At 52.4% G+C, this 25,138-nt stretch overlaps 1 protein-coding gene across 1 annotated transcript in view; it reads left to right on the forward strand.

The window, feature by feature from the left end:
• Positions 1–8,907: 8,907 nt before the first annotated feature.
• LOC309679271 (uncharacterized protein) overlaps positions 8,908–25,138 on the forward strand; it is a gene marked incomplete at both ends in the record, with an annotated part of 69,082 nt that continues 52,851 nt past the window's right edge. The window contains 6 exons of the mRNA XM_082492550.1: positions 8,908–8,962; positions 10,076–10,223; positions 11,009–11,167; positions 11,733–11,928; positions 13,572–13,715; positions 15,509–15,550. Of these exons, the coding sequence (XP_082348676.1) occupies positions 8,908–8,962; positions 10,076–10,223; positions 11,009–11,167; positions 11,733–11,928; positions 13,572–13,715; positions 15,509–15,550 (744 nt within the window). The remainder of the gene's footprint in view (positions 8,963–10,075; positions 10,224–11,008; positions 11,168–11,732; positions 11,929–13,571; positions 13,716–15,508; positions 15,551–25,138) is intronic.

A 25,138-nucleotide genomic window follows, 5' to 3' on the forward strand; every position in this document is an offset into this window, starting at 1 on the left:
ACATTGTTGAAATTATAGCCTGAGCTGAACCTCTGCCAGACGTTAAAATAACTCGTCTAAGACAATGGGAGGATAAGCTGGAGAAATATTTGTGAAGATCGACTTGTAATGGAGCAGAGGAGGACTGAGGTATTTCAGAAGTAGATTATTTCCCATCAAACTGCTGCTTCATTCCAAAACTCTGAAATTGCGTTTCTTCTTGCGAGAAATCTTTCTGCCTTAACTCACCTCCGCCATATCAGTTTTATGGCTTCTGCTGTGTGTTTTGCTGATCCCCGTGCCGTTTGGTGAAGAAAGGGGAGTTGGGAGCTGAACCAAACCCTTCCACCTCCTTCCCTTCCTCCCGCCGCTCGGGGAGCGTAGCCCGCAGAGGGGCTGCTTGCGTGCTGCCGTGCCACCGCTAGCGTTCCTACCTCCACAACCTGTTGCTGAGATTTTAAAAACGCATCCCGTTCCGCTTTAGGAAGAGTTCAAGACTTCACAAAACATCGTGAGAGCTCAAAAGGGAGAGGAAGCAAGCGGTGTGCCCCCGGGGATCTCTTGGGCAGCCCGGCCGGCTGAGCAGAAGGGTCCTCCAGTGCTCCCCAGGACAGGAGAGACTTGAGCTCGAGTCTCTGCCAACGGCTGCTGACACGGACACTGCCTTTGGCTCGGCGAATCCTCGCGCTGCAGGGAGCTGGGGGGAAGCGGCAGGAAAGACTCGCTCTGTTCCTGCCCTCTTCCTCTCCTCTCCTGCAAACATCTGCTGCTGGAGCCAGGGATGGGGGCTGGAGGCACCTCCTCCTCACAGTCCTGACCTTGAGGTCCGTCAAATCCGGACAAGCCTTGGCCATGGGAGCTTGGGGGGGTGTGTGTGGGGGGGTGTACACCAGTGTGCGTGTGCCCTCCATCAGCACGAGAGGATGCTGAAAATCGGGCGTAGAAAGTGTGGCTGTGCCATCCCACCAAGAAGAGGTTTTCACAATCGGCCCTTCATCGCTTTTCCCTGGTGGCTTTGTGCGTATTTCCCTGTGTGTTTTCCAACCCTATAAAACAAAACGACAGAGACGGAGGCTCCTGGAACGCCGGTGCTGGGAACAAGCCCCAGAGTGTGGTAGTGTGCAGAATTTGCTATTAATTTACTTTGACAAAGGAGCGACAAAAAGACGCTTGTTTACTAGTGACAGAGAGGGCCAATGGTGTTGGGACTTGTCCCCACTCAGACTCACACAAGTTTTACTGGTACGCATTTTAGTTGTTTTTAAATTGACCCCACGGAATCCTCTGTATAGGCATCGTAGCCCAGTCCAAATCTGGTTTGTGCTGATTCACTGTAATTCAGTAATTAAGTTGAATTGCTGCGAGGCAGACTTGAACAGATTGAAGAGTGGCCGTGCGGGGATTTGCACAGGTTTAAATGAAACCCATTTTAAAATACCCCTCTAGCCAAACCTATTAAGCCCTGAATATAGATAAAACGTCCGCTCCACAGCGTTTGGCTTGAGTAAAGCCAGGGCTTGAGCTCGACCCAATAGTATTTGCTGTCAGTGCTGCGGGAGGGGACAGGACATGCCTGCCCAGAGCAGAGGAAGGAGGAACTGGGGAGGGTAGGTGGAGAACAGGGGATGGGAGCCACACCAAGGTATGCGTGTGGCCCGGGGGGTGAGGGGTGTGCAAGGCTGGGGTGAAGCGTAGGGCCTCAGAGCGCTTCCCGAGAGACCAGGAGCTTTGGGTTGAGGTTAACTCTCTTGGTTGCTCAGGAAGGAGGTGGTTGAGGAGCTCTGCAGGATCTCCCAGTACGTGTTTTGGGAAGGTTAGAAGTGGCTTCTATTTTGTTTTCCTATTAAAAAAACAAATGCAAAACCAAACCAAACCAAGTGAGGCCACCAAATCCTGTGGAGCGAGCCGTTGTGAGCTTTCCTCCCAGCCCTTCCCGGCGCCTCCTTCAAGAGGGTCTTCAGACTCTCTCAGCTGTTGGGATATTGGTTTCTCCCATGTTTGCAAAGCCTTTCCCTGTCCCCACGAGGGCAGGAAACCTCCTCTTTCAGTTAATGGGGTGAGATTTTCACGCCGTCTCATGGCTCGGGCAGTTGGGATTTGCAGAGAGAAGACCCGATGAGGATGGTGAAGCTGGAGGCTGAAATGCCCTCCAAGCCCGCTTCCCCGCTCCTGTGGCCACTCTGGTTTCATCGTCCCCGTTGTGGGTTTAGCAACTCTTAAACCCTTTGCTTTCCTGTTCCCATTGCTCTTCTCCCGAAAGCTCTTTCGCAGACTCTCTTCTTTTTCTGCCACTTGGCCTACTTTTTCTTGTAGCCGCCGTATCCTTATTTGGGGTCATCCTCAACTTCCAGCAGCCCTTCCTCCTCCCCAGGCTTTGTCCCCAAAAGCCCCGTCCCCATCCCGGCGGAGCCCCCCGTGCTGGGCCCGTACAAAGGAGCGGCAGCACGCCCGCAGATCTGCGTAATGAGCTTGAAAAGAAGCCTGTGCTACGGTTTTTCCTGTCTAAACAATGTGTACGGCTAGCTCTGTCTTGCGAAAAGGTTTCGCTTCCCTGAAATTCTCTGCCCTCTCTGTGGGTGGGTGGTTGCATTCATTCTTCCACTAATAGGTACAACGTTCTCCGTGAGAAATGTGCTTGTTGGGGTTTTTGTTGTTGGTTTTTTTTTTTTTTATTATTCTTTTCCTGCTTTGGCTTCAACATGCAGCCACTGGGTCAAAACCAAATTATCTCTGCTCTCCGGAGCAGGGAGGCGAAGGCTGGAATGCCTTTGCGTACCCTTCCGAGCGCGGGTCCGTCGCTGCGAGCTCTGTGCGCTTCGGCGTACGCCTCATCTCGTGCGGCTTGTGGTGTCGCCCTTAAAAAGAAATCATTAGGTGCCAAGGGAAATGGGAACAGTGGGAAACAAACGTGGCGCAGGAGGTGACACGGATGGCTGCTGCGGACGTTATTTACGTTACAAGCAGTGCCAGGGTAGAAAGAGAAGCAGGAAGAGCTGCTGGAGGGTTGATGTCCTGCAAACACAACGCTGCCGAGGTGTCCTTGATTTTGTTCACCCAATGTGCAGAGTCATCAGGTAAGTCCAAACGAATATGAAGCTGCCATCTTGGGTGCCCTTGGACCGGCGAAGGTCAGGCACAACCTCCAAGCCCGAGAACGTCTTTCAAGAGGCAAAGGGTGGCGGAGTGTGAGCTGTCAAGAGAGGAGCGGAGGAGCATCTGTGTTTTGGGAGGGCTGTCTTGTTTGGAACACTTGGCTACGGACCGTGCCTGTGCTAATGTGGTGGTGTCAGCGGTGTGAGGTGCCAGGAAGCCCTTGCCCCAGCATAAAGTCTTCTTTTTCCATCACTTAATGCCGGGAGCCTTTATTATTAAATTCTAGCTGTGATGTAAAAGCTGCTTTAATTCGGAGTTTGAAGCGCGTGGCCCGTGATCCTGAGCAGACTTCTGGCAGGATGTTTTCGTAAGGCGCTCAGAGGGAGACAAGACTCGTTAGGTCATACGCTCCGTTCCCCAGCCAGCAAGCACCGGGGCTGTCCTCTGGGCTTGTCCCCAGGGCTTGTCCAGCCCAGTTATTTCAGGTCCCAACCAGTGGTGCCACGTCCAGGGGAAGTGACTCATTCTGACAGACCCTGTGACGAGCTGTCCCAGGGCTCCAGTTATGTTTCACATTGTTGAATATCATTCCTTTTTCCCTCATTTCCCTCCTTTGGGCAGAACGTAAAGCCAAGTATAAGCTTCACGTGTGTGTATAAGCCAGAGGACAGCACATGTGGTTACTTTTCTGTCTCTGCAACCTGGGGTGCCCCCCACAGGAACACCTTCCTCTGGGATGCAGTCCCAGGGGTGGGATGGGATGATGGAGGACCACTGCTGAACCCTGTCTGCTGCCTGAGAGCACTAATGAGCCTTAATGGCCCTGCTCAGCCTCACCTGGGACCTCCACCCACACCCTCATCCCAGCAGCCCCATTTAAGCTCAGCCCTGTGCCCCCCAGCCCTCCCCTGAGCTGTGGGGTGGGGTGTTTGCCTCCAGCCCTGCTTTGCCTCCTGGATGGACCGTGGACCTATTCTGGATATAGCTTGTCTCCTGGTAGGACTGCTCGTGTGTTTGTCTCTTGCCCATCTTTGTCTCTGTCTTGTGGGTGGACTTTGCACCCATGCCGGAGCCTTTTGACCAGACCAGGTTCTGCCCATGTCTCCCTTTCACAGCGTCCCAGACTGGTGAGGGCTGGAAGGGCCCTCTGGAGCTCCCCCAGTGCCACCCCCCGCCAGAGCAGGGGCACCTCCAGCAGTGGCACAGGACACGTCCAGGCGGGTTTGGAATGGCTCCAGAGTGGGAGACTCCCCCCCCACTCTCTGGGCAGCTGTGCCAGTGCTCTGCCGCCCGCACAGGGATTTGCCATGTGCTGCCCGCACCGGGGTCCCCCGGCTCGCCGGTCCTTGGTGCTCCCTGTCACCCTCCCTCCCCGCTGCCCAGGCCGGGCTGGCGGGTGGCTGTACACCCGGTGTGATCCCAGTTGGCCTTGCAGGGTAAGCCAAATCCCTCCCGGCGAGGTTCCCTGGCTGCCTGCCCTCCTTCTTGAAGGATGGATTTGCCTTTGGGGTTGTCCTCTGGATCCCCAGTCTGACCAGCGCATATGTCTGTGTTTCTTGTTCCTCCTCTTGTTCTTTGGGTATTTAACGGGGGGGGGGGGGGGGGGGCAGAAGACGGATGAGGACGGGAAAACCCTGTATTGAAAATATGGAGATTGTGGTCTGATGTGGGTACATCGACAAAGTCCCCAGCGCCAAACCGTGCAGGGGCAGATGCAAACCCCTCTGCTTTCATCTCTCCTTTATCCTGGAAATGTTGGTGCTTTTTGTGTGCTTAATATTTGAACTGGAATTTGTTTATAACTTCTCAGTGTGGTGGGGTAAAGTCTTTAATCCCTCTTTCTGTGTGTTTTTTCTACGTGACTTCATTTTGAAAAAAGGGATGCGCATATTTTTTTTTTTGGATTTACTGCTTAAATTTTTTTACAAAGGAAACAAACAAGAAGTCATAGTTTTTATAATAAGCGTCTCTTAAAGTGCACCAGCGTGCTCAGACCACGGCTGTGAAGATAACGATGGTCCAGGGCACACGGCTGATAATCAGAGAACACATCTTCTTTTGCTGAGCCTTGTCAGGCTCTGTGGGTTTTGTCCTCTAGCCCCAGCTTGGGATTGCTGCGACATCTGCCCTAAAACACAAGGGCAGTCTGACTGTTTCTCTGGCTTTCTGGGCTCTCGGAGGCAGAGACCACCTGATGCCACACCGAGCACGGCAATGGGTTCATGGGGTGTGATTCGGCAGCTCCACGCTGTGGCTCTAATAGCTCTTTATAGGTGTCCCCCTCTCCGCTGGCTGCTGTGCTCCCCATCCTTGGAAGCATTTCTCCCAAAACCGGAGCGTGGGGTTAGCCCGAGCGTGGGGTGCCGTGTTCTTGGCTCCGGCTCCGCTGGCCGGTGCTTGTCCTTGCTGAGGTTGGCCCGTGCACAAGTCTCACTGGCACTGGGCTGCCTGGGAAGATTCCTGCGCCGCTTTAGGAGCCCGGAGGCAAGCTGAATTTGGCAGTAGCTGTTGAACTCCAGGAATCTCCTTTCCAGCGTGGAAATAGCCGTTCTGCAGGCTTTTGGTTTTGAGGTTGAATAGCAAAGCTGTTGGTTTGGCATGTTGAATGTCAACGTGCACCGCGGGCGGTCTTGCCTGGCTTCTCTGCAGGTGGGCAAGGAAGAACCCCAGTCCAGAGCCCAATGCCACCACAGCTGGACTGCGAGCACGGCTCGGTGCCTCTGGCAGGGTGGCGGGAGGAGCGTGCTGGTGGTGAAGGTCACTCCGCAGCGGTAGAAAGAGCATTTGTGAGCGAAGCTGCTCACTGACGGCCGCTGGAAGGAGATGGGGAAGCAAGGCAGTGGGGTGAAAGCCTTTGGGGATAAGGCACCTGAGCCCTGGGAGAACTGGGAGCTCATGAGAAAACATGATTTCTTGTAAAGGAAACAGCGAATTACCATATCAGATGCACTCACTGCATCCTCAGCATCCGCCTGCCCGGGATTAGTCAGCGCCCGGAAAGGCTGTCACCCTCCTCTCTGGTAGTGGGGGACTCGGACCCCGCAGCTGAGAACTGCTTCCACAGGTAATCCGCATCCTGGAGAAGCCCCAGAGGTTGAGGCAGAGAGAGAAAATAAACCTCCTTTGAAATTTCAAGTGAATCCGTGACGTTCCTGGAACGCCCAGAAGCCCGGCGGTGTCAGGATGGAGAGCTGGCCCTTGGTTAATCCTTTTGGAAGCAAAAGCTTCGGTGCTGAGGCGGGTTGAGCGGTAAATCCGCTGCCCCAGGAGGAGCGAGCGGTGCCGTGAGCCGCAGCTACCGCAGCGAGACGCTCTTCAAAGTCTCCGCCATAGACGGATGCCACGTGATGGCTCGGGCAGCCCTGGGTTCCTGCTGCAGGCCTTTCGGAGGCCCCACCGGCTTATCCCAACGGCGCAGAAATGAGCCAGATGCGGCTAAAATAAACACATGGAAAGCTGCTTCTGGAGAACGGGGAGGGGAGGGGAGACAAAGCCGTGCACGTGGAAGAGCTGCAGTCTGGAACCGGTAAAGCGGGAGAGGGGAATCTGCTTTCCAGCTTCCCCAGCTCTGCGTGAGGGCTGGTGGCAGAGAGGCACAGCATTTATTTCAACTTTCCTCTTCTGGCTTCTGGAGGAAAGTGGTGTTTGCAGTGGCTGAGCGGCCCAGGGTATAATAACTGCAGCTGACGGCCAGGGTTTAAGTGCTGACCCTCTCTGGGGTCCAAAGTGACCTGTTGGCGTTCGGTTGTCCTTGCTTGACTCCGGCAGAGGCTTGGAGTCGTCCCCTGAACTGCCCGCATCCTGCGGGGGCTGCGGGGCGGCTGCGCTCAGCTCTCGCTCTGCCGCTCCCGCTGGGCCTGCAGGCGTGTGGGGAGGTGTCCGTAGGGATGGGAACACGACTAAATCCTTCCCGTGACGCTCGGGCTCGGACAGCCGGGCACAGCTCTTGACCAGCTCCTCTCTGCCTCGGCCGGGAGGTGCGGTGTGCGCTGGTGGTCTGTGCCATGGACAGCCGCTCCCTCGGCTATGAGGGGTCGTGCTTCCCACCTGTCCCTTTGCCTGGGACTTCAGGGAGCTCAATTTCACTCCTAATTCTATTTTTTTATGGCAAATTTTTCTCTGGGGGTTGGTGAGGGGGCCAGAGGCAAGCACCAGCCCTGGCTGTTTGACCCGGCCGGTGTGGCCCTGTCATCGCTCTCCAGCTGCCTCCACTTCTCAGGCCACAGGGAGAGGAGTCTCTGCTACTTTATTTAGGGAAGCACCAAGCACACGCTTAACTTCAACCCTCCATGCACGTAGAATCACAGAATGGTTTGGGTTAGAAGGGACCTTGAAGATCATAGAGTTCCAACCCCCCTGCCCTGGGCTGGGACACCTCCCACCAGCCCAGGTTGCCCAAGGCCACGTCCAGCCTGGCCTTGAACACCTCCAGGGATGGGGCCTCAACAGCCTCTCTGGGCAACCTGTCCCAGTGCCGCACCACCCTCACAGGGAAAAACTTCTTCCTAATGTTCAATCTGAACCTGCCCTCTTCCAGTTTGAAGCCATTCCCCCTCATCCTATCGCTACATGCCCCAGTAAAAAGTCCCTCCCCAGCTCTCCTGTAGCCCCTTTAGGGACTGGAAGGCCGCAATAAGATCTCCCCGGAGCCTTCTCTTCTCCAGGCTGAACCCCCCAACTATCTCAGCCTCTCCTCACAGCAGAGGTGCTCCAGCCCTCGGATCATCCTCGTGGCTCTCCTCTGGACACGCTCCAGCAGGTCCATGTCCTTCTGATGTTGGGGGCTCCAGAGCTGGACGCAGTACTCCAGGTGGGGTCTCACGAGAGTGGAGTAGAGGGGCAGAATCCCCTCCTTTGACCTGCTGGCCACACTTCTGATGCAGCCCAGGATGTGGTTGGCCTTCTGGGCTGCAATGACAGGACATGTTGTCATGGACCACGCTTTTAACTTTCAGCAAATGCTTGAGTTGTGTTTTAAGGCCATATCCTGCCTGGGAAAACTTCCATGTGAGCATGTTGTTTCTGATACTAAGTCCCCAGCTGCGGCTGGTGGGAAAGCTCTTCACCTGATAGTCTACTGAATTCACCCTCCTCTGCCTGGAATGGGCAGCAAAGCTGCTGGGTGGTGAGGGCTGCACCCCTGGAGATGGAGCGGGCAGGTCTTGGCACACCCGTTGGAGCCAGCAGCTGGGAAATCACCTCCCCAAACTGCTTGGGAATGAGAAGGGACAAACATGCCTGATATTTTTTTCCCCTCTATCAGCTGTGTTTGGTCTGAGATTAATTCCCTGTGCTGTGCACACCCATCACTTGCAGCACCGATAACCTCAGTACCGTCTCGGGGTTTAGGGCTGCTCAAGTCTCTGAGGGGCTCAGCCCCGCACCCTGTCTGGAGTGGTACCAGCTCTGCAACGTTCCTGCTGCCCGAGGCTGTTGCACATCCATGTTGCCGAGCTGAGAGTTGTCTGGGAACGTGTTGATGCTGTGACCCTGTGTGGAGCTGGGGAAATACCAGGTGAAATCCCAAGTCACCACAAATGGCCGTGTCTCCCACGGGACCCCGTTCCCTCCCCTCCTTCCCACCATGGGGCTCTTTCCCGTGCAAAATCTTCTGAGGAGGAGGCGGCAGGACTGCTGCGTTAGCGTCTGAATGGGATCAAAGCAGCTTTCTGCTCAATTGACTTGTGATTTTCCAGAGCAGCGGATCTATACGGTGCATATATCTCCCGTCAGGCTGCAGCGTGCCTGAGGCTGTTCATCTGCCCTCAAATAAATCTCGCACCTCATCGGCAGTGGGAATTAGAGTGAATGCAGAGGCTGGATGCCTCCCAAGTGATGGCAGATGCTAGTGCAGATGGTACTGGCAGGATTCCAGTTGACAAGTCACCAAGTGGGATTGTCCGGGCCCTCCCAGTAAAGCAGCTGTGGGTCCGGAGTGATCCAGACCCTTCCTGCACGTCTGGGCCCGTGGGATGCTGCCCTGGGTCCGTCCCTCATCCCACCCCTTGCAGGTGGCAGGGCTATTGCCACGCTGCCCAGCAGAATAAAGGGATGGGAAGAAAGGAGGGACCTGGTTGGAGATGTCTCAGAGGTAGAAAAAGCGTGTCTGGGTAGAGCCAGATGTCTGCAATTCCTCTTGCTAATGGAGGGGAACAAGAAACCTTGTGGTTTTAAACAAATTTTTGTTCAGGTACTTCTGTAGTTCATTTAGTTAAAGAGTTTATTTACAGTTCTTTAACTAAAGAACGAACTTGGAAAGGGAATGTCTCTGTTCACCAAGGGAGTTAAAAGCTCCTCATGAGCCTGAAGTGATGGTGCTGCCAAATAGCCCAGACCAGGGGCTCTTGACCAATTCAAACCACCTTGCACGTTCACAGCATAGTTCTGAAATTGGACCTTTCACCCTCTGGGAAAGGGCTATTGCGTGATGCACGGCTCCCAGTGGAGCTCCTGACGTTGTCACCACGATGAACGTGGCTTTGTGCGGAGGGGAGCGCCCTGGGGGTCCGGTCAGGACAGCCGCCTCGGTGAGGGACACTAACTTCATCCTGCTCCTTAGTCCAATTCTTCATTGCAATTGGGCAAACTTCAACAAGGGAGCTTGGGAAAGGACTGAGCAGGATTTTCCGTACCCAGCTGATCCAGGACTTGTGTTTTAGGACATTTGTGTCCCAGGCTCTGCTTTACAGTCCTGAGCATCCCAACGATATGGTTCATAAAGGTACCATCGCTGCTGGGGTAGCAATGGCCCTTCATGTCTGTGGGACACCGGCCTCAAAACGCGTATCCTTGTTTCAGAAAGATCACCTGGCTGCTTCTGAGGTGGTCTGAATGTTTGTTTTTGTCCAAGTTTACTGAATTTTTGAATTATTTTGATTTTTCCAAATTGCATTCCCTCCTTCCTGGGGGTTTTGTCTGTTGTCTAGTAGGTAGAACACAGAGCAGAGCCCCGTAGTGAAGCTATCTCAGCTACAAAGCATCTCTTTCTTCTCCCCCAATGCAGATGAAGTGAATTTGCTGGACAAAATTACTTCCCGCGCACAGGACCTCAGCAATATTTCCTTCGGCTATGATGAAGCCAACTGCAGCATCCTGGAGATCGGGCAGTACGCTACCCTCAACATCCCTACGCGGGAGGCGTTTGGGGACAGGTAGGCTGCCTGCAAGGGCATGGGGTTGGGGTGGCGGTGCTCAAAACCATCTCATGCGTGCTTGTTCGTTCGAGGGGTTACTTTAAGACCCCATTCCATAATGACATGAAGGTAACGCATCCACTCTGTGCTCTTATGAGCTCAATGCTTCTTCCCTTTCTTCCATTGTTCTTAATCACGCGCAGGGAAGACACACTGGCACAGTGCTTAACTGAGCATTTCGAGGAATGTGTTTTCTTGGTGTTCCCATCAGGAAGACCTCTCTGCTCCAGCACAAAACTGGAGAGAGCAAGAGGCGGCAGTGCAGCCATATCCCTCAGCATGCTTGATGCCCAGGAACCGGTCTGTGGAGGCATAGGTGGGGTTGGACCTTTGCCATACTTGATACGGGGCTGTAGCTTGCTGTGGGCAAGGATGCTGGACGTGGTGAGAGAAGGCAGCGTTGAAGAGCTGCTTGTAACAGGGTTACCATCCAGTCTCAGCAGTGGGCAGGGCAGGAGTTCTGTGGAAAATGACGCACAGCCACATAAGCAAGTGCTGAGATTGCACCTGAGTTTGCATTAAGGTTATACGGGCAGTGCTAATTCTGGCCTGGCTGCTTCATTCAAGTACCTGACCTTACGACCTGAATGATTGTTTGCTCTTGTTTTTTTTTTTTTTTTTCTTTTTCGATCACACTGAGCTCATTTGTGCTGTGACTGGGTTTTTTTTTTTTGTGCTAAGAGGGCGGTTGATGGTGATGCAGCAGCTGGTGCAGGGTGCCATGCGTCGCATCTTTCCACTAGGTTTGCAGATGAGCTGAGCGTGCTGATGAAGCTCAGGTACTCACTGAAGGAGGACACCAGCCTAGTGACCATCCTTAGCCATCGGAGCCACGTGCTCTTCCAGATCAGGATTAACCCACACGCCTTGGTCTTTGTCACCACGAGGAGGAGACACTATGAGTAAGTTCCAGCTCAGGTGCTTTTTTTCTGTCTTTTCATACTTCCTTTTCTACTCCCAAGGCCAGAGTTAAGGTTTCCCACTCTGGGATTTGAGCAGCGCAGCTCTAACCCCACCTCAGCTGAATCAAGGTCATGTCCCCCCACCTGGGTGATGGTCCCTCAGACCTGGTGGTGTGACTGCACAGGTAGTCGCTGCCCAACTCCACTCTGTCAAAATGATGCAGATCTGGAAAATAAAGGGAAGGACAAAAATGTTCAAATCCCTGGGGATAGATCGAGTGGGTAGAAACACAAGTACCAATGATGTCCCAAACATCTCAACTGGTTGTAGATGTGCCCAAATCCATCAGATAGAAAACGTCTTCCCATGCTGGAAGAGAAGTGATGGTGCTTCCTTGTGACAATAATGTAGACTTAATTTCTCCAGTACTGTCCTTTGCATCTGCACTAAGGATGAACACCTGAAGGACCCTGGGAGCTGTGAAGGGTGAAGCTTAGACCTGCATAAGGTGTGAGACCAAAGTTTCATGTTGTGCCTCTTCCCTTGTTGCTCCGGGGCACGCAGGTTCCCAGTTTCCTTTCTCGGCGATGGGCGCTGGCACCAAGTTGCTCTCAGCATCTCCTTGGAGAGACTGGAGTTGCACGTGGACTGTCGGCTGGTGGACAGAGTGAGCTGGTCCAATTATTTCGGGATGGGAGTGAACACTGAGGGGCTGATCATCATCGGAGGCTTGATTGAGTCCTTTGAGATCCCCTTTAAGGTGAGAGCTGGGCCAACCTGGCAGCGCTGTGTTTGAGGACATGGTCTGCTCTAGCTGCATGAAGTGAGGAAGCAATCCGTTGCCTTCTCTTCCTAAAACACACTATTTATTTTTACGGTTGGGGAGGGTGAGCTTTGCAAAGGCTTTGGATTGTGCAGCGTGCTTGCTTTTGGGGTCAGGGCAGCACAAGCGCCAGCAATCAGGCCAGCAGTAGAGACCTCTCGGTTACGGACTTACACTCATCCTCTCGCGTTGACCATAGCTTGTACCATGTACAGAAGTCATCGGTGCAGTCAGCATGCGAAGCGTTTGGCTGGGGAGCTTATCCCATGCATGTATTGAAGATAAAGTCCCTGCTCTGAGGACTTCACAAGCAAAGGATTCCCAGCGGGTCAAAGTAGATGGCCTTGTTAAAGAGCCTGATAAATTCAAAGGCTCTCAGGCTTTGTGTTGCAAAGCCTGGTCAACCTCAAACACAGAAACTGAGGGCATCAAACAGATCTAGCTCTTGCAGAAAAAGTCCAAGTGGTGTTTCTGAGACCAACCCTTGGTTTGTGTCATCAGTCTGAAACTCTTCCTCATTTCTGTGGGGCAGCTCTCTCCTTGTCCCTGGTTTATGGTGGGTTGCCCAGCCGCACCTCCAGCCCGGGGAGGAAGATTTCAGCTCATTTAGTGAAGAGATCAGCTGGCGGCTCGGACATGCTCCTCTCAGCACTTGCTGCTGCTGGGAGGTAGCAGAGAGCCACTGGATGGACGGAGCCAGCTGAGACGTTCCCTCTGGATAGTTGTGTCGTGCATAAAAGCTGCTTGAGCATCAGTGGTGCTGTGCTGCTAACTAATTATCTCTATCACCCTGAGCTTAACGAAGAAAATGTGAAGGCAGCCTAGTAAGGCAGGGAAAGCCCTTTTTGAATCAGTATTGCTTCTGACGAGTGCAGAACCTTGGAGGTTGACATTTTGCCTTCTGCAGACAAACGGGCATCCCCGTGTGTCTGCCTCCCTCCCTCTCCGTCTGGTGGTCTGTGCTGGGAGTCCGATATTGTGCTTTGTTCTCTTCTCCTTTGTAAATCCTCTCCTGCACCGAATATTTCCCCTTCGGTCTCTCTCCTCACGCCCCCTTGGTTTCAACGGGGGCTTTGCAGTGGGAGAGCAGGTCCCAGTGCGGCGCAGCACCCAGCCCAGCCGCCCTCACTGGGAGCTGTGGGGCCGTGGGTGTGCGGGGAGGTGACGGTGTGGTGGCAGGGCTTTGCCGCCTGCGGGCACACGGTTGTCACCCCATCGAGGGGGCCCTTTCGGTACTGGCCCTGCACCGGGGTGCTGCTCGGGCTGGGCCAGGGGAGGATGCTCTCCTGGAGTAAGGGCCTGATCCTGCAGCGTGCTCAGTACTTCTGGAATTCTCACTGCTACTGAACTCAAGAATAGCTCACACATTGCTGGTTCTTGGCCTTTGCTCCCAGGATCTTTGCATCTAGCTCTTGAAGATGGGGAGTGGATGTTGATTGCTTAAACCATCCCTTAAAGCAGTCCCTGGCTATGAGAGGCTGGAGATGCCGTCACCCTCACCACCCCCATCCCAGACATTACGCTCTCCTCTGGAGGAAGGATGTGGGTAAAGTATGTTTTTTGTGTCTCCTCCTCCCCAGGGTGCTCTACAGCAACTGACCTTCATCATGGGAGACCCGTCAGCCGCCGGCGAGCACTGCCGCAGCTACAACTCCACGTGCACGCGCTCCTTCAACCTCCACCGCCTTGGTTCCCCGTGGCAGCTCTCACCAGCCTGGCCAGAGGTGTGGCTGAGGGCAGCTGACAAATTTGGGGGTTGCTGGCCCAAGCTTCCCTCTGCTGTAACACAGTTCAAATGAAAGGACCAACTCAGGGTTTTAATGCAGCCTGGAAGTTCTTGGGTCTCCAGTTGGAGTTGAGATGCGAGGAAGTGATGGTGGCCAGTGCGTGGGGTGGTGGTTCTTTCACCACCCAAACCCTCCCTTCAAGTCATAAATGGGTTCAGCGCAAAGGGAAAATGAGTCAAAGGGAGAGTTTCTGAGCCAAAGAAAGCCTGGGTGTGTGTGTGACTGTACGTGCTCATGTGTTTAACGCGGGGAAGTTCTGAGTAGCTGTTGAGTAACGCTGCAGCTGGAGCTCTGCTTTTGGGAGGGAATTGTACATCACTCTGAAATTCTTGCTTGCTCCCAGCAAGACCGCCGCATTGCACCCTTTGGTGCATCCTCCTTTCAAAGGTGGTCCACTCTGTTTCGTCAGCGTTGCTGGAAAATGGAAGTTTTGTGGATTTAACTTTTATTACAGCATTCAGCAATTTTTCAAGAAATACATCTGTGCCAAAAAGGCCCAGATCACATACTTAAATCCCCAAAGACATGAAGCACCCAGGCTTTCCACAGGAGCTGGAGTTGGCCCAGGGAGACAGCTCATCTCTGTAGGCCAGGTATCTAGGAGGACTTCGTAGCTGCCTGGAAAAGGCTTGCAGAAGAGGCAAGTGCTGAATGTCAGTGTTTGGCATGAACCTCCCATGCGTAACACCCTTTTCTGATGGCCTAGTAAGGGACTGGGACAGCTGCTGGGAGAGAGAGCAGTGTCTGGGGAGGGAACTGGGTGCAGGATGGAGCATCCGCGCTGTCTGGGTCCTGCCCAAGGTCTCCGTCCCCTGGGATGCTGGGTCCAGCGTGCCCAGGGAGCGGGGACACCCCGCTGGCGCTGCCACCCCTGCCTCTCCCTGCGCCTGGAGCAGCCCTGCACGGACACCTCCGCTCCCCAGGGTGGGCCGCATCAATTTCTGTAGTTACAACTTTAAGAGGAGGATTTTTGGAAAAGCCCTGATCGTAAGGAATTAACTAGGTGCTGGCTTTGCCCGGGGGGTAAACACGGGGAAGGCAGAGTATGCAGTGCCCAGCGGGTGACACTGGTTGTCTGCTCTGAGGGACATCGGTGTGTCTGAGTTCCCAGCAAGTATGACCCACGGTCATCCCCAAAATGATACCTGGCTTTTCTCATGCTGACAGCCCTTTGGTACTGGCTGTAGCTCCGAGATAAGCTGGACTCGCTCCCTAGGGCTAAGACGTAAGGACAAATCTCTGATTTAAAAACTACGAGATGTGTCCTCTGAGCCTACGGGGTGACGGGTTCCTCTTAACCCACTCTTAAATCTGTATTATCCTGTGCTCTGTAGGCCTGGAGCACTCGCCTGAATGGCTCCAGTGGCTCACCCAGCAGTGAGAAGGTTTTATTTTAAGCATCAGTAAGTTGACTGCAAGTGGGAAGCCACAGGACGATTCTGCCCCACATCACACCAGTTCCCATCCCGTGCTGGCCCTCTTCAGGACTGATTAGCTTCAAAACCAAAAGAAACTGCAAAAACCACCCAAAGACTTGAGAGGTTTAATCAAAAGCTATTCCCTCATGTCGCTATGAATGACTGGTGCCCAGTGGGCACTCCCTGGCTGTTTCCCGTGCCATGGGAGGCAGCGCGCTCTTCAATCCCGGAGCCGACAATAAGCACGTGCTTCGGTCAGTGCAGGTCTTTGGGCAGTGATATTTTTCTTTCTTTCTCTTTCCATCTGTCTAGGGGCCGAAAGAAACCAATGAAATCCAGGACTCGTCTGCTCAGGTATGACTCTCCTGCGTTGCTGCAGGAGGTATGTGCAGGGAATGCCCCTCCCCGTGTCCCCCTGCTATGTTTCAGCACTGTAATGTCTCCTGAGGAAATGAGGTGCTCTAATGAGCAATCAAGTAAAAAGCCAAAATCATAGAATCATCGAATCATAGAATGGTTTAAGTTGGAAGGGACCTTAAAGACCGTCCAGTGCCACCCCCCTGCCCTGGGCAGGGACACCTCCCCCCAGCCCAGGTTGCTCCCAGCCCCGTCCAACCTGGCCTTGAACCCCTCCAGGGATGGGGCAGCCACAGCTCCTCGGGGCACCCTGCGCCAGGGGCTCACCGCCCCCACAGGGAAACATTTCTTCCTCATATCTCATCTAAATCTCCCCTCTTCCAGTCTGAAGCCATTCCCCCTCATCCTATCACTCCATGCTCTTGGAAAAAGTCCCTCCCCAGCTCTCCTGTAGGCCCCCTTTAGGGACTGGAAGGCCGCAATAACATCTCCACGGAGTCTTCTTTTCTCCAGGCTGAACAGCCCCAACTCTCCCAGCCTGTCCTTGTAGGAGAGGTGCTCCAGCTCTTGGAGCATCTTCATGGCCTCCCCCGGACCCACTCCACCAGGTCCATGTCTTTCCTATGTTGGGGGCTCCAGAGCTGGAATACCCAACAAGGCTACTAGTTATTATTTTCTGTATTGCAATATCTCTCTTTTATGGTTTGAATGTAACTTGATGTGTCTTGGAGCTGGTGGAGGCCAAGGTGAGTGGAGGTGACCTTCCTGTCCATTTACGTTGAGCCCACGAGGGGTGGCTGGATGAAGGTGGCGATGAGGTGGGTCAGGCCACTGCATGCATGGAGGCGTTTGTGGATCTGCCGGTGAGCCTGGCTGCAACTGGCTTTGCTTGGAGGGCAGGAAGGGCTGAGGTTCGTGGGGTGGCAGGGCTCAGCACGGTACGGGGAAAAGCAGGAGGCTGGGTGGCTGCTGCTTCTGCCCACGCGTGGGAGGGGATGTCTGCCTGGGGAGGACTCGCTGCGGCTGCTCGCCATCGTTGAGGAGGTGGGAAGGGCTGAAGCTCTGCGGTGGGAGGAGGCAGTTGTGATTCTGGGAGTTCCAAAGCATCACGTTTCCTTGGTGTGGCTCCCCGGGGAAGTCGGGTGGTGGGAGAGGGGTGGTTGCTCCCGAGTCCCGCTGGTGCTCCTGGGGCTGGGGGCTGCCGTGTCACCCGTTGGAGCTGCTCTCGCCCGGCAGAAGCTTGGAGCACATCTCCAGCTCCTCCGCATGCAGCGGGGGAAATGAGGCATTGCTCCAAGCGAGGCGGGCTGCGAGTCCTTTATGGTTCTACTTTATTTGGGACTTCTAGCCAAGGTTTGTTGTTTGAGTTCATGCAAACAGACATCCTGAGGGGGAAACCTGCCAGCAAATGTAAATTGAGATGAATTTTTTTTTTGTGTGTGTGTGTGGCTGAGCAGTACGGACTCCTTTCTGTATTCCCCTCACCCTCCCAGGCGTTAACCATTTGGGGATAGTCTCTGTTCTCCCACCTCGCTTAAACCGTCTGGTTACTCCTTGTGAACTTCTTCGTGCAAATCGCTTCACATAGGGCCAAGTGGGTTCATACCCTCTGCTCCAGCATTTAATCGTGGCTCGAGCGGGGTGGCAGCAGGTGGGCTCAGAGGTGAGCACGCTGCTGGTTTGCTTACGGGTTAAGAGGAAATGGCTTCAAGTTGTGCCAAGGGAAGTTTATATTAGATATTGGGAAGAATTTCTTTACTGAAAGGGTCATCGGGCATTGGAATGTGTTACCCAGGGCGGTGGTGGAGTCCCCATCCCTGGAGGGATTTAAGGGTCATGTAGATATAGTGCTCAGGGACATGGTTTAGTGGTGGGCTCGGCAGTGTGAGGTTAATGGTTGGACTGGATGATCTTACAGGTCTTCTCCAATCTAGGAGATGCTGTGGTTCTGGGTTGGGTTTGTAATGATGATAATGAGTGGAGATGGCAAAACCGCTCCTCCTGAGCACATCTGCAAGGTGGCCTCTACCTCCTTGCAATTAGTCCTCCAGTCCTGATGGATCCTGTTTAGGATGTGCTCCCCCATCCGATGCTCATTCACCATCTGGCTTCGCTGGCAGCGGCTCTGCCGACGACGGGTGTGAATTGGTGAGATGTTGCCGTAATAAGAAAAGTGGGGGAATTCATAGGTCTGCAGGGGAAGGCTAACAACATTCTGGATTTGGGACAAGTTTATTTTTCAAGCACTTAATCAGGACCAGAGACGCCTCGGGATCTTTGACAGTTGGATTTATTAAAAGAAAAAATGCGCTACTAACACGTTACAGTTTGAAAATAATGAAGAGCAGATCAGCTCTGCTGCAGGGAGGATCCAAAGCTGTGTTTTGTAGTTACGCTTTCCCTGCCTTTGTTCATTTAGACATAAATTAGCGTATTGGTGTATTCCTTAATTGCCAATTAGAGCTAAATAATTATGGAGGCCTAGGGCGATGGTGGAGGAAGATGTAAGTGGATGAAGGCAATAGATCAGTTGTTTGTTTCTGGCAGCCTAAATTATACCTGAATTTCTGTCTACTCCTCTTGTGTTTGGTTGTTGTTTTTTTTTTTTTAGGTAGGTTGTAGTTTATGAGTAATCTTTGAGACATTGATGGTATTGAGCCGCTTCTTCTTCCTTTTGTCTTCTCTTTGTCTGCCTGTACTAAACATGAGCAAAAAGGATAAGTTGATTACTAAACTGAATGGCTTTTTCCAAAGCAATTTCATCTGGGATCCTAAAGCCATTCAGCCAAAAGTCAAATAAAGCTTAAATCCCACTGATTTCCAAAGAGACAACATCTTCCAGGTTTAATTATCTGGACAGTTCAAACTACTTCCCAGATTTCTTCTTGGTTTAAAAATGCTGTGCAAGCGCTATGAGAATGCTCAGTCCGTTCATGAAAGAACAGACATGGCATGCTCAGATTAATTATTAATCAGAACTGGTGTTGGGATCACTCTTTCAGTCTCAGTCAATCCTAAAACTGCTGGTGGCTCCTTAAATAGTAACAGCTCAGTCCAACACGGTCACTGTGCACACAAATACAGTATTTCCACAGCGGGGACAGCTTGTTCCTCCTCCTTGCCGTCCTCTTCTGTCTTTATAACTAAAAAAACAACCCCAAGGTAGGTCTCCTATTAGCATCTGAGCACTTCTGCAAGGATTTAAAGTTTTTAGCCTGGACTTTGCCGTTAGAGCTTGGCGAGAGTCCTCTTCAGCAGCGTGGCATCTTTCCAGTTAGCGGGTGGCCCCATTCCACGGTGATGGGCTGGGAGGAATCCCTGAGCCGACTTCAGGTCATCCTTCAGCCCAAACGGGGAGTTGTGGGGTCGCTCTTCTGGCTTTCTGACATGTGGCAGTCGGCAGCCGGGGAGCTCCTTGCAAGTAATTGTTCAGAAACGCTTCCAGGGAGCGGGAGACCAAAGGAAGCGGAAGGGCGTGCTGGGCGAACGCTTGGCTCGGGATTTTGCACGTGCTTAAGCAGGGGGAGATGCTCCCGTGTGGTACGGTTCAGGAGTGTGGCTTTCTGCTGGCTCAGGCAAGGCTTGGTGGCAGCAGAGAACACGGAGCAAAATGAGCTTGGACATTACTATGACCTGGATGGCAAAAAAAAAAAAAAAAAAATTTTTTTTGGTGAGGTTTTGTCGTTTGTTGCAGAGTCTGAGTTTTAACTAAAAATTCTTTTTTGTTGTTGTTGAGGTTTTTAAATACCCAATATACAGAGCAAAAGCTCTCTTTACAGGACTTTCTTGCTAGGTTTCCATCATACCAAGAAACATCACAGTTGAATAAAGCAAATCACAATGTGGTGCTCTTGAGGATTAGACAGAATTCATATGGAGAGAAGAGCTGGCTCTACTTAAACTAGGAGAAAGATCCATCTTAAAGATAATTTTTGAAAGCAGTTAATGGAGATTTAGTTGCTAATTTCTTGTTAGCATCTTTACCTAATGTCAAAGTACTACCAGAGCATCCTTCTTTTAAAATCAGAGCAGTCTGAACCCTGCCGAACTCGGGAGACATCCGTACTCTGGATGCCAGTCTTCAAAATACCTGTGACAGACTGCTTGCGCTTGGTCCATCCTGCCTCATAGAGACATTCCCCCATGGGGGAACCACCTCTCCTCCGCACTGCTGGTTCCCTCAGCCTTCGGGCTGGTGGCTCCTCGGATGACCTAGGCTGATACCAAATATCCCGTGGGTTGGTAGTGACGGCTGATGGGGGGGGTGTGACCGTCAGCTTGAGCCCTGCGATGGCTCCACCGCTCTCGGGCGTTATCTTGAGACGGGTGTTCTCGTTTCTGACAGCTCTACTATCTTGGCCATCTGAAGATCTCTGAAACTGGTTTTTCAGATAGGATAAGGCGTCTATGGATAACTCATTGCACCTCAAATCCACTGTGCGATAAAAGTAGTGAAAGGAGTATGTTGATCTGAACCACAGTGGGTTTTAACCGCCACCCCACGTCAGAGAAATAAAGTGCTATTCCATCTACCCAAGCCGTGACACATCCTCTAGCGGGAACTGCAGCTACTCTTTGACCATTTATGATCTGCCCTCCTTCCTGGGTTCAGTTTTTGTGCCCTTGCTGCCTCTTATGGCTTGCTGTCTGCCAGGAGTGTTGCAGCAAGGGCTTGGCTTGATCCGCCGCTTCTCTGCTCCTGCTCGAGCACCTTCGCGGGGCATTGCGCTCCCCACCAGTGTCTCGTGTCCTGCGGCAGGTTCACGGCGCTGCGATTGGGGCAGCCACTTCTCCGTGCAACCCCCAGCAAGGCTGCTCTCTGCTGGAGGGTCGCTCAGAAATGGGGTTTGCCTTTGCTTTGGACGGGGCTGTTGGAGGAGAGGCGCTTGCGCTCTTTGAGAGCGCGGCAGGGAGCACGGGGAGTCCCTCCGAGTCTTTCCAGCCTGAATTTGGCCCCTGGGTGTTGAGCCTACAGGGGTGATCAGGCTTTTGGGTTGCTTCCAGTTGCCCATTGCCTGGGAAGGATACCAAGGAGCCCTGAGCATCCCTCTGTGGAAAAAAAGGGCATTTGTGAGGCCTCTCGTGTGGAACTCCAAAAGTAAATACTTTCTTGTTTGTTATTTAGGCACACAACATATTCGCTTCCCAAATCCAGCACCCGCGTGCCATGTATGAAACCTGTGAGCAAACAGTGCTGCCTTGGGTTACACAAAGCAGTGATGCGGGGGATCGCTGGGCTGAGCTCTTCCAGTTTTGGCGGAGGAAACATCTCCTGCACGCCAGGTCTTGCACTTCTGGCCCGAAGCACCTGGAGAAGGACAGGGTGATGCCTCAGCCGAGGGCTGCAGCCCTGCGCCCCTCTCCGAGGAGGGGAAGGAGGCCGTGCTGAGCACCAGACGGGGTTTCTCTTCCCCACGCTGCGGCTGTGGATGCTGCAGATCCAAAGGTATAATTATGCCTGACCTGATCTGCTGCTGACCACAGCCCATAGGATTTCCTGGCAATTCTCTCTGCTTTAAATCAGTGCAGCTTGCTTAGCGAGGCGTCCAGCCTTGATTTTTCAACTTCCCCATGACCAAGCTTATTCCAGGGGCTTGATGATAGAATGTGCTGGAAAAAAAAAAAAAAATAGTTTAAAATTGTCTTTCTCTGATCTTGAGCTTGTAAATCACGTTGTACTTTTGCCTGTTGGATAGAAGAAGCTTCTATTAACAAAAACGTGTTTCCCGAGAGAAGGCACTAAGCTTTGAAGCTTACATTTTCCCTAGCCTGACCTAGCTGAAAACTGGGGCAGCACGTTGGTTGTCTGGGCTCCTGTAGACAGTTATGTTCCGAGCTGGGTTTTAACCTGGTTTCCATTTAGGAAGTCAGTTGAGTTTTTGGATGATGTTATTGAGCCGTACGAACTGAAAAGCCCCACAGAAGTCTAGGAACATTACATCAACACCGTTATCTCTGTCAACAAAACACTCTTAATCTCCTCAGGCAAGATACCAAGTTGGTTACACGGCAACTCTTTTCAAAACCATGGCATTAATTACATTATCTGTGGTTTCTTTATTAATGAGCCCCGTATCAGTTGCTCTGTTATTTTGCTTGGGCTCAGCTTGAGGGAAGAGGTCTGTAATTACTCAAGGCCTCCTGTTTGCCTGGCTTTGTTTTTGTTTGGGTTTTTTTTTAATTTTTTTTTTTTTTTTTTTTGCATATTGGCACAACATAAAGCCTTTTCCCGGTCCCTGGAGCTTCCCCAGCTTTCTGAGCCAAACTGAAAGATCAGCGCTCGTGGTCAGGAGAGCCTGCTATTTTAACGCTCTTCAGTTGGAATTATCGGGACGGGATTGAGAAACCCCTCCTCCTCATCACTTCTGGAATGGAAAGTACTTCGTTGTCATCTGGTTATGTCATCTGGCTTTTCCCAAACGTCGGCAGAAATGCGGCTTCTCCGGCTCTGTCTTCCCACGCCGCTGCCGGGGGTTCGGCCGTTTCCACGTGGCGGGGGGCCACGATGGGGACCCCGCGCTGCAACCAGGGGTGGTCGGGGCAGAGACTTCTCCTGTCTTAATTTTCCGTGTCCAAGTTGATTTTCTACAAATCAGAGACTCTGCATTGCTTAGCACATGCTGATTCCTTTTTTTTTAATTTTCCTTCTGTTTTATCGCCCTTAATGGCTGCTTTCAATTTGTGCTCGTTCCCCACTTCCCATATCTAATTTCTGGGGGTTTTAAACCCATGTGCTGTCTGCCTCAACCCTGGTGCTTTTGGACAACTCCTGAGCTGTTTAAAGCAGTTCCCAATTTGTCTTTCTCAGCTGGTTCTTCTCTAAATTTGGCCTGTTTAAAGGCGCGAGCATGTGCGCTATTGATTTTGGCTTTTTGTCCTGTTTACACAGAACCAATATAATTCAGTCGTGATTACTTGTGCCAAGAGACCAGTAACTTTTAGCTGAGAGACCCGTTTCCCCCAAGCTCACCAGATGAGAGTTTCCAGTGTAGACCTTTCCCATGCCAGACGTCGAAGTTGAAATTTAAAAAAAAAAAAAAATAAAATTGCTCCACTGCCATGTGTAGGAATTCCCCACCGCGTTAGTGTAGTGCAGGCTGCCAGGGCTGCTCCCCAGCTTCCCACTGGGACTCGGCATCCCCTGCCCGGCACGTGTCCTATGGATTTGTTCTGCGCTGGCTTCACCTATTGAATTACCTGAATGCTTCAGCTCCTGCCCCTGCAGTGCCTCGCGGCTTCTCGTTAATAAGATGTGGGATCTGGTAAAAATAACACTAAAACCCGGTGCTTTAGGAAAGCGGGGACTGAGCTCGGGCTGTAAGCTCTGGGTTCCCATGGTCCTCTTCCTCACCTGATGCCGTCTGCCGGCTGTGCTGGGATGTCTTATCCACAGGTGACTCTTCTTTGAAGAACTGGCTTTTAAGTCTTTGGCTTTGTGGAGTTACTTCCATGAGACAGGGTCTCCAGCAGATTTTCAAGCCGGGCTTTCCTTTGTCCCGTGTCTCTCGAATGATTTCTGGCTATTGATGCCCACGGGCTTCATGGGCTGAACCGTCCAGCCCCCGCGATGCCCCGTGGAGCAGAGTGGTGTTGATACTTTTCAATAATTTTCCTCTTCAAGATGTACAGAATGAGGCACCAAGGTCTCTTGCAAGGACCTCCTGCAAGGTCTCTTGCACCAAGGTCTTCTTGGCCACCAGGGCACATTGCTGGCAAAATACCATGGTTTTATTTGTTGCAAAATGTTTTAGGGAAATTAGTACTTTGGATCAAAACTGGCAAAATTGGTTGGAGGAAAACATACAGGTCATGTTGGAAAGCTGAAGTACTTTGATTTTATTTTTTTTCCTCACCATTAGAGCTATATTTCAAGACTGCATTTTTAATCAGAAAACCCCCAAAAGCAACCAAAATGTAACATCAAACCCACACTACTTTGTGATTTCATTTTTGGAAGAAAGAAACCCAGATTCTTTATTTGGTTTTGGTTACAGAAACCACTGCAGTTGTTTCTATCCCCTTTTGGGAGTGCTGCACAGAGAACAAATATTCGCCTTTCTCCCGTTGAAGGAGCTGCTCTCCTGCGGTGATGGTCACCCAGGTGATTATGTACCTCTGCTGACATTTGTCCCCTTCCTAGGAGCTTGTCTGGGGCGTACAAATGAGGAACAGAGCTGTTGAGGCTCTCTCCACAGGGGCTCCTCAGACTTTGCAGGAGACCTTGGCAGCAGCTGAGCAGGGAGGACCACGGTGATGCTCCTGAGCACCTGTGTGGATGCAGGCTCCAAACCTTGAGCAGAACCTCCTGCCAGCTGAAGTGAGGCCAGGGGAGGGGGGAGGTCTGGCATGTCAGGGCAGGCTTGGTTGCATCAGGGACCTAATTTTATCGTGTCTTCAGCACATGCCAGCATCGCTGGGGGGACAGCATGACGATGTCTACTGCTGGGGTGAAGGGAAGGCATTCAGAAACCTCCTGAGTGGAGCGATACCTCTGCTGACTTATTTTAATGGATTTGATGGGACCCTTGCAGCCTCTTTGCCTGGAACTTCAAGGGACATCTAGGCATCAGGTGGCTTCCCTTTTTTTTTTTTTTTTTTTTTTAGTGGTTTAACAGCAAAATTAAAAAAAAAAAAAAAGGACTCCTATGTAACAGCCCATTGATTTTTAAGAGCTTTCTCGCTCCGGGCATTCACACGGCAGCCCCTGGAAACCTGAGCCCAGTCTCCATGGCAGCAGCCAGTGCTGCAGAGGAGAAAATGTCCTGAAAAACCTGCCGGCACCTCGCGGGCGGTGGGCCCTGGGGACCAGGGCAGGCCACTGCTCACCCCGGCGATGCTCCGCGGGCAGTAAACGCCTGGATATTGCCCCTCGGGGCTCCTCTTAGAGATGGAGGTGTGCGGCTGGCTCTGCGTGTGACTTGTGCCCGCGAGCAGGGAATGGGAAATCATCCAGCAAGGTTTTTCTCGTGCTTGTAGCAGCCCTTGAACTTGTCCGTCCTTGTCCTTTGTGCAACTGGTGAATCCCTGCAGTGGGAAAGCCTTGAGCTGCTCCTGCCCTCCGCCCCTTCCCCCAGCTCCTGGGGCCAGTGCACGCTTTTGATCTCGTGCCCACATCCTGCCTTTTATGGCTCTGTTGGGCGCTCTTATGCCCTTGACTTACTGTTAATTATTAGCAAAGGCCTTGGCTAGAAGGAAGCTCCAAGTGAGAGCGGGGCTGGCGTGAAGCCGATGGGTCTTCTGCAACCCCAGCTCTTGGTGGGCGCCCAGTTGGCTCAGCTGGAGCTGCGTGCCAGGCGTGGGGGGCACGCGGATGATGTCTGTGGTCTCCAAGATGGAGCTTGGAAGTGAAAGGCCCCTATTTTCCACAAAAAGTTGTCAGTGCCTAATTAAATGAAAGGCAAAACTGCCTGTTGTGGAGTTTCCTGCATCTTTGGGTGGCTCAGGTATGGCGGGAGACAGGAATTATAGAATGGTTTAAGTTGGAAAGAAGATCAAGTTCTAACCCCCCTGCCATAGGCAGGGACACCTCCCACCATCCCAGGTTGCCCAAAACCATGTTCAGCCTGGCCTTGAACACCTCCAGGG

This window comes from Vanellus vanellus (assembly GCF_965231255.1).
Source record: "Vanellus vanellus genome assembly, chromosome: 18".
NCBI classification, from domain to species: Eukaryota; Metazoa; Chordata; class Aves; order Charadriiformes; family Charadriidae; genus Vanellus; species Vanellus vanellus.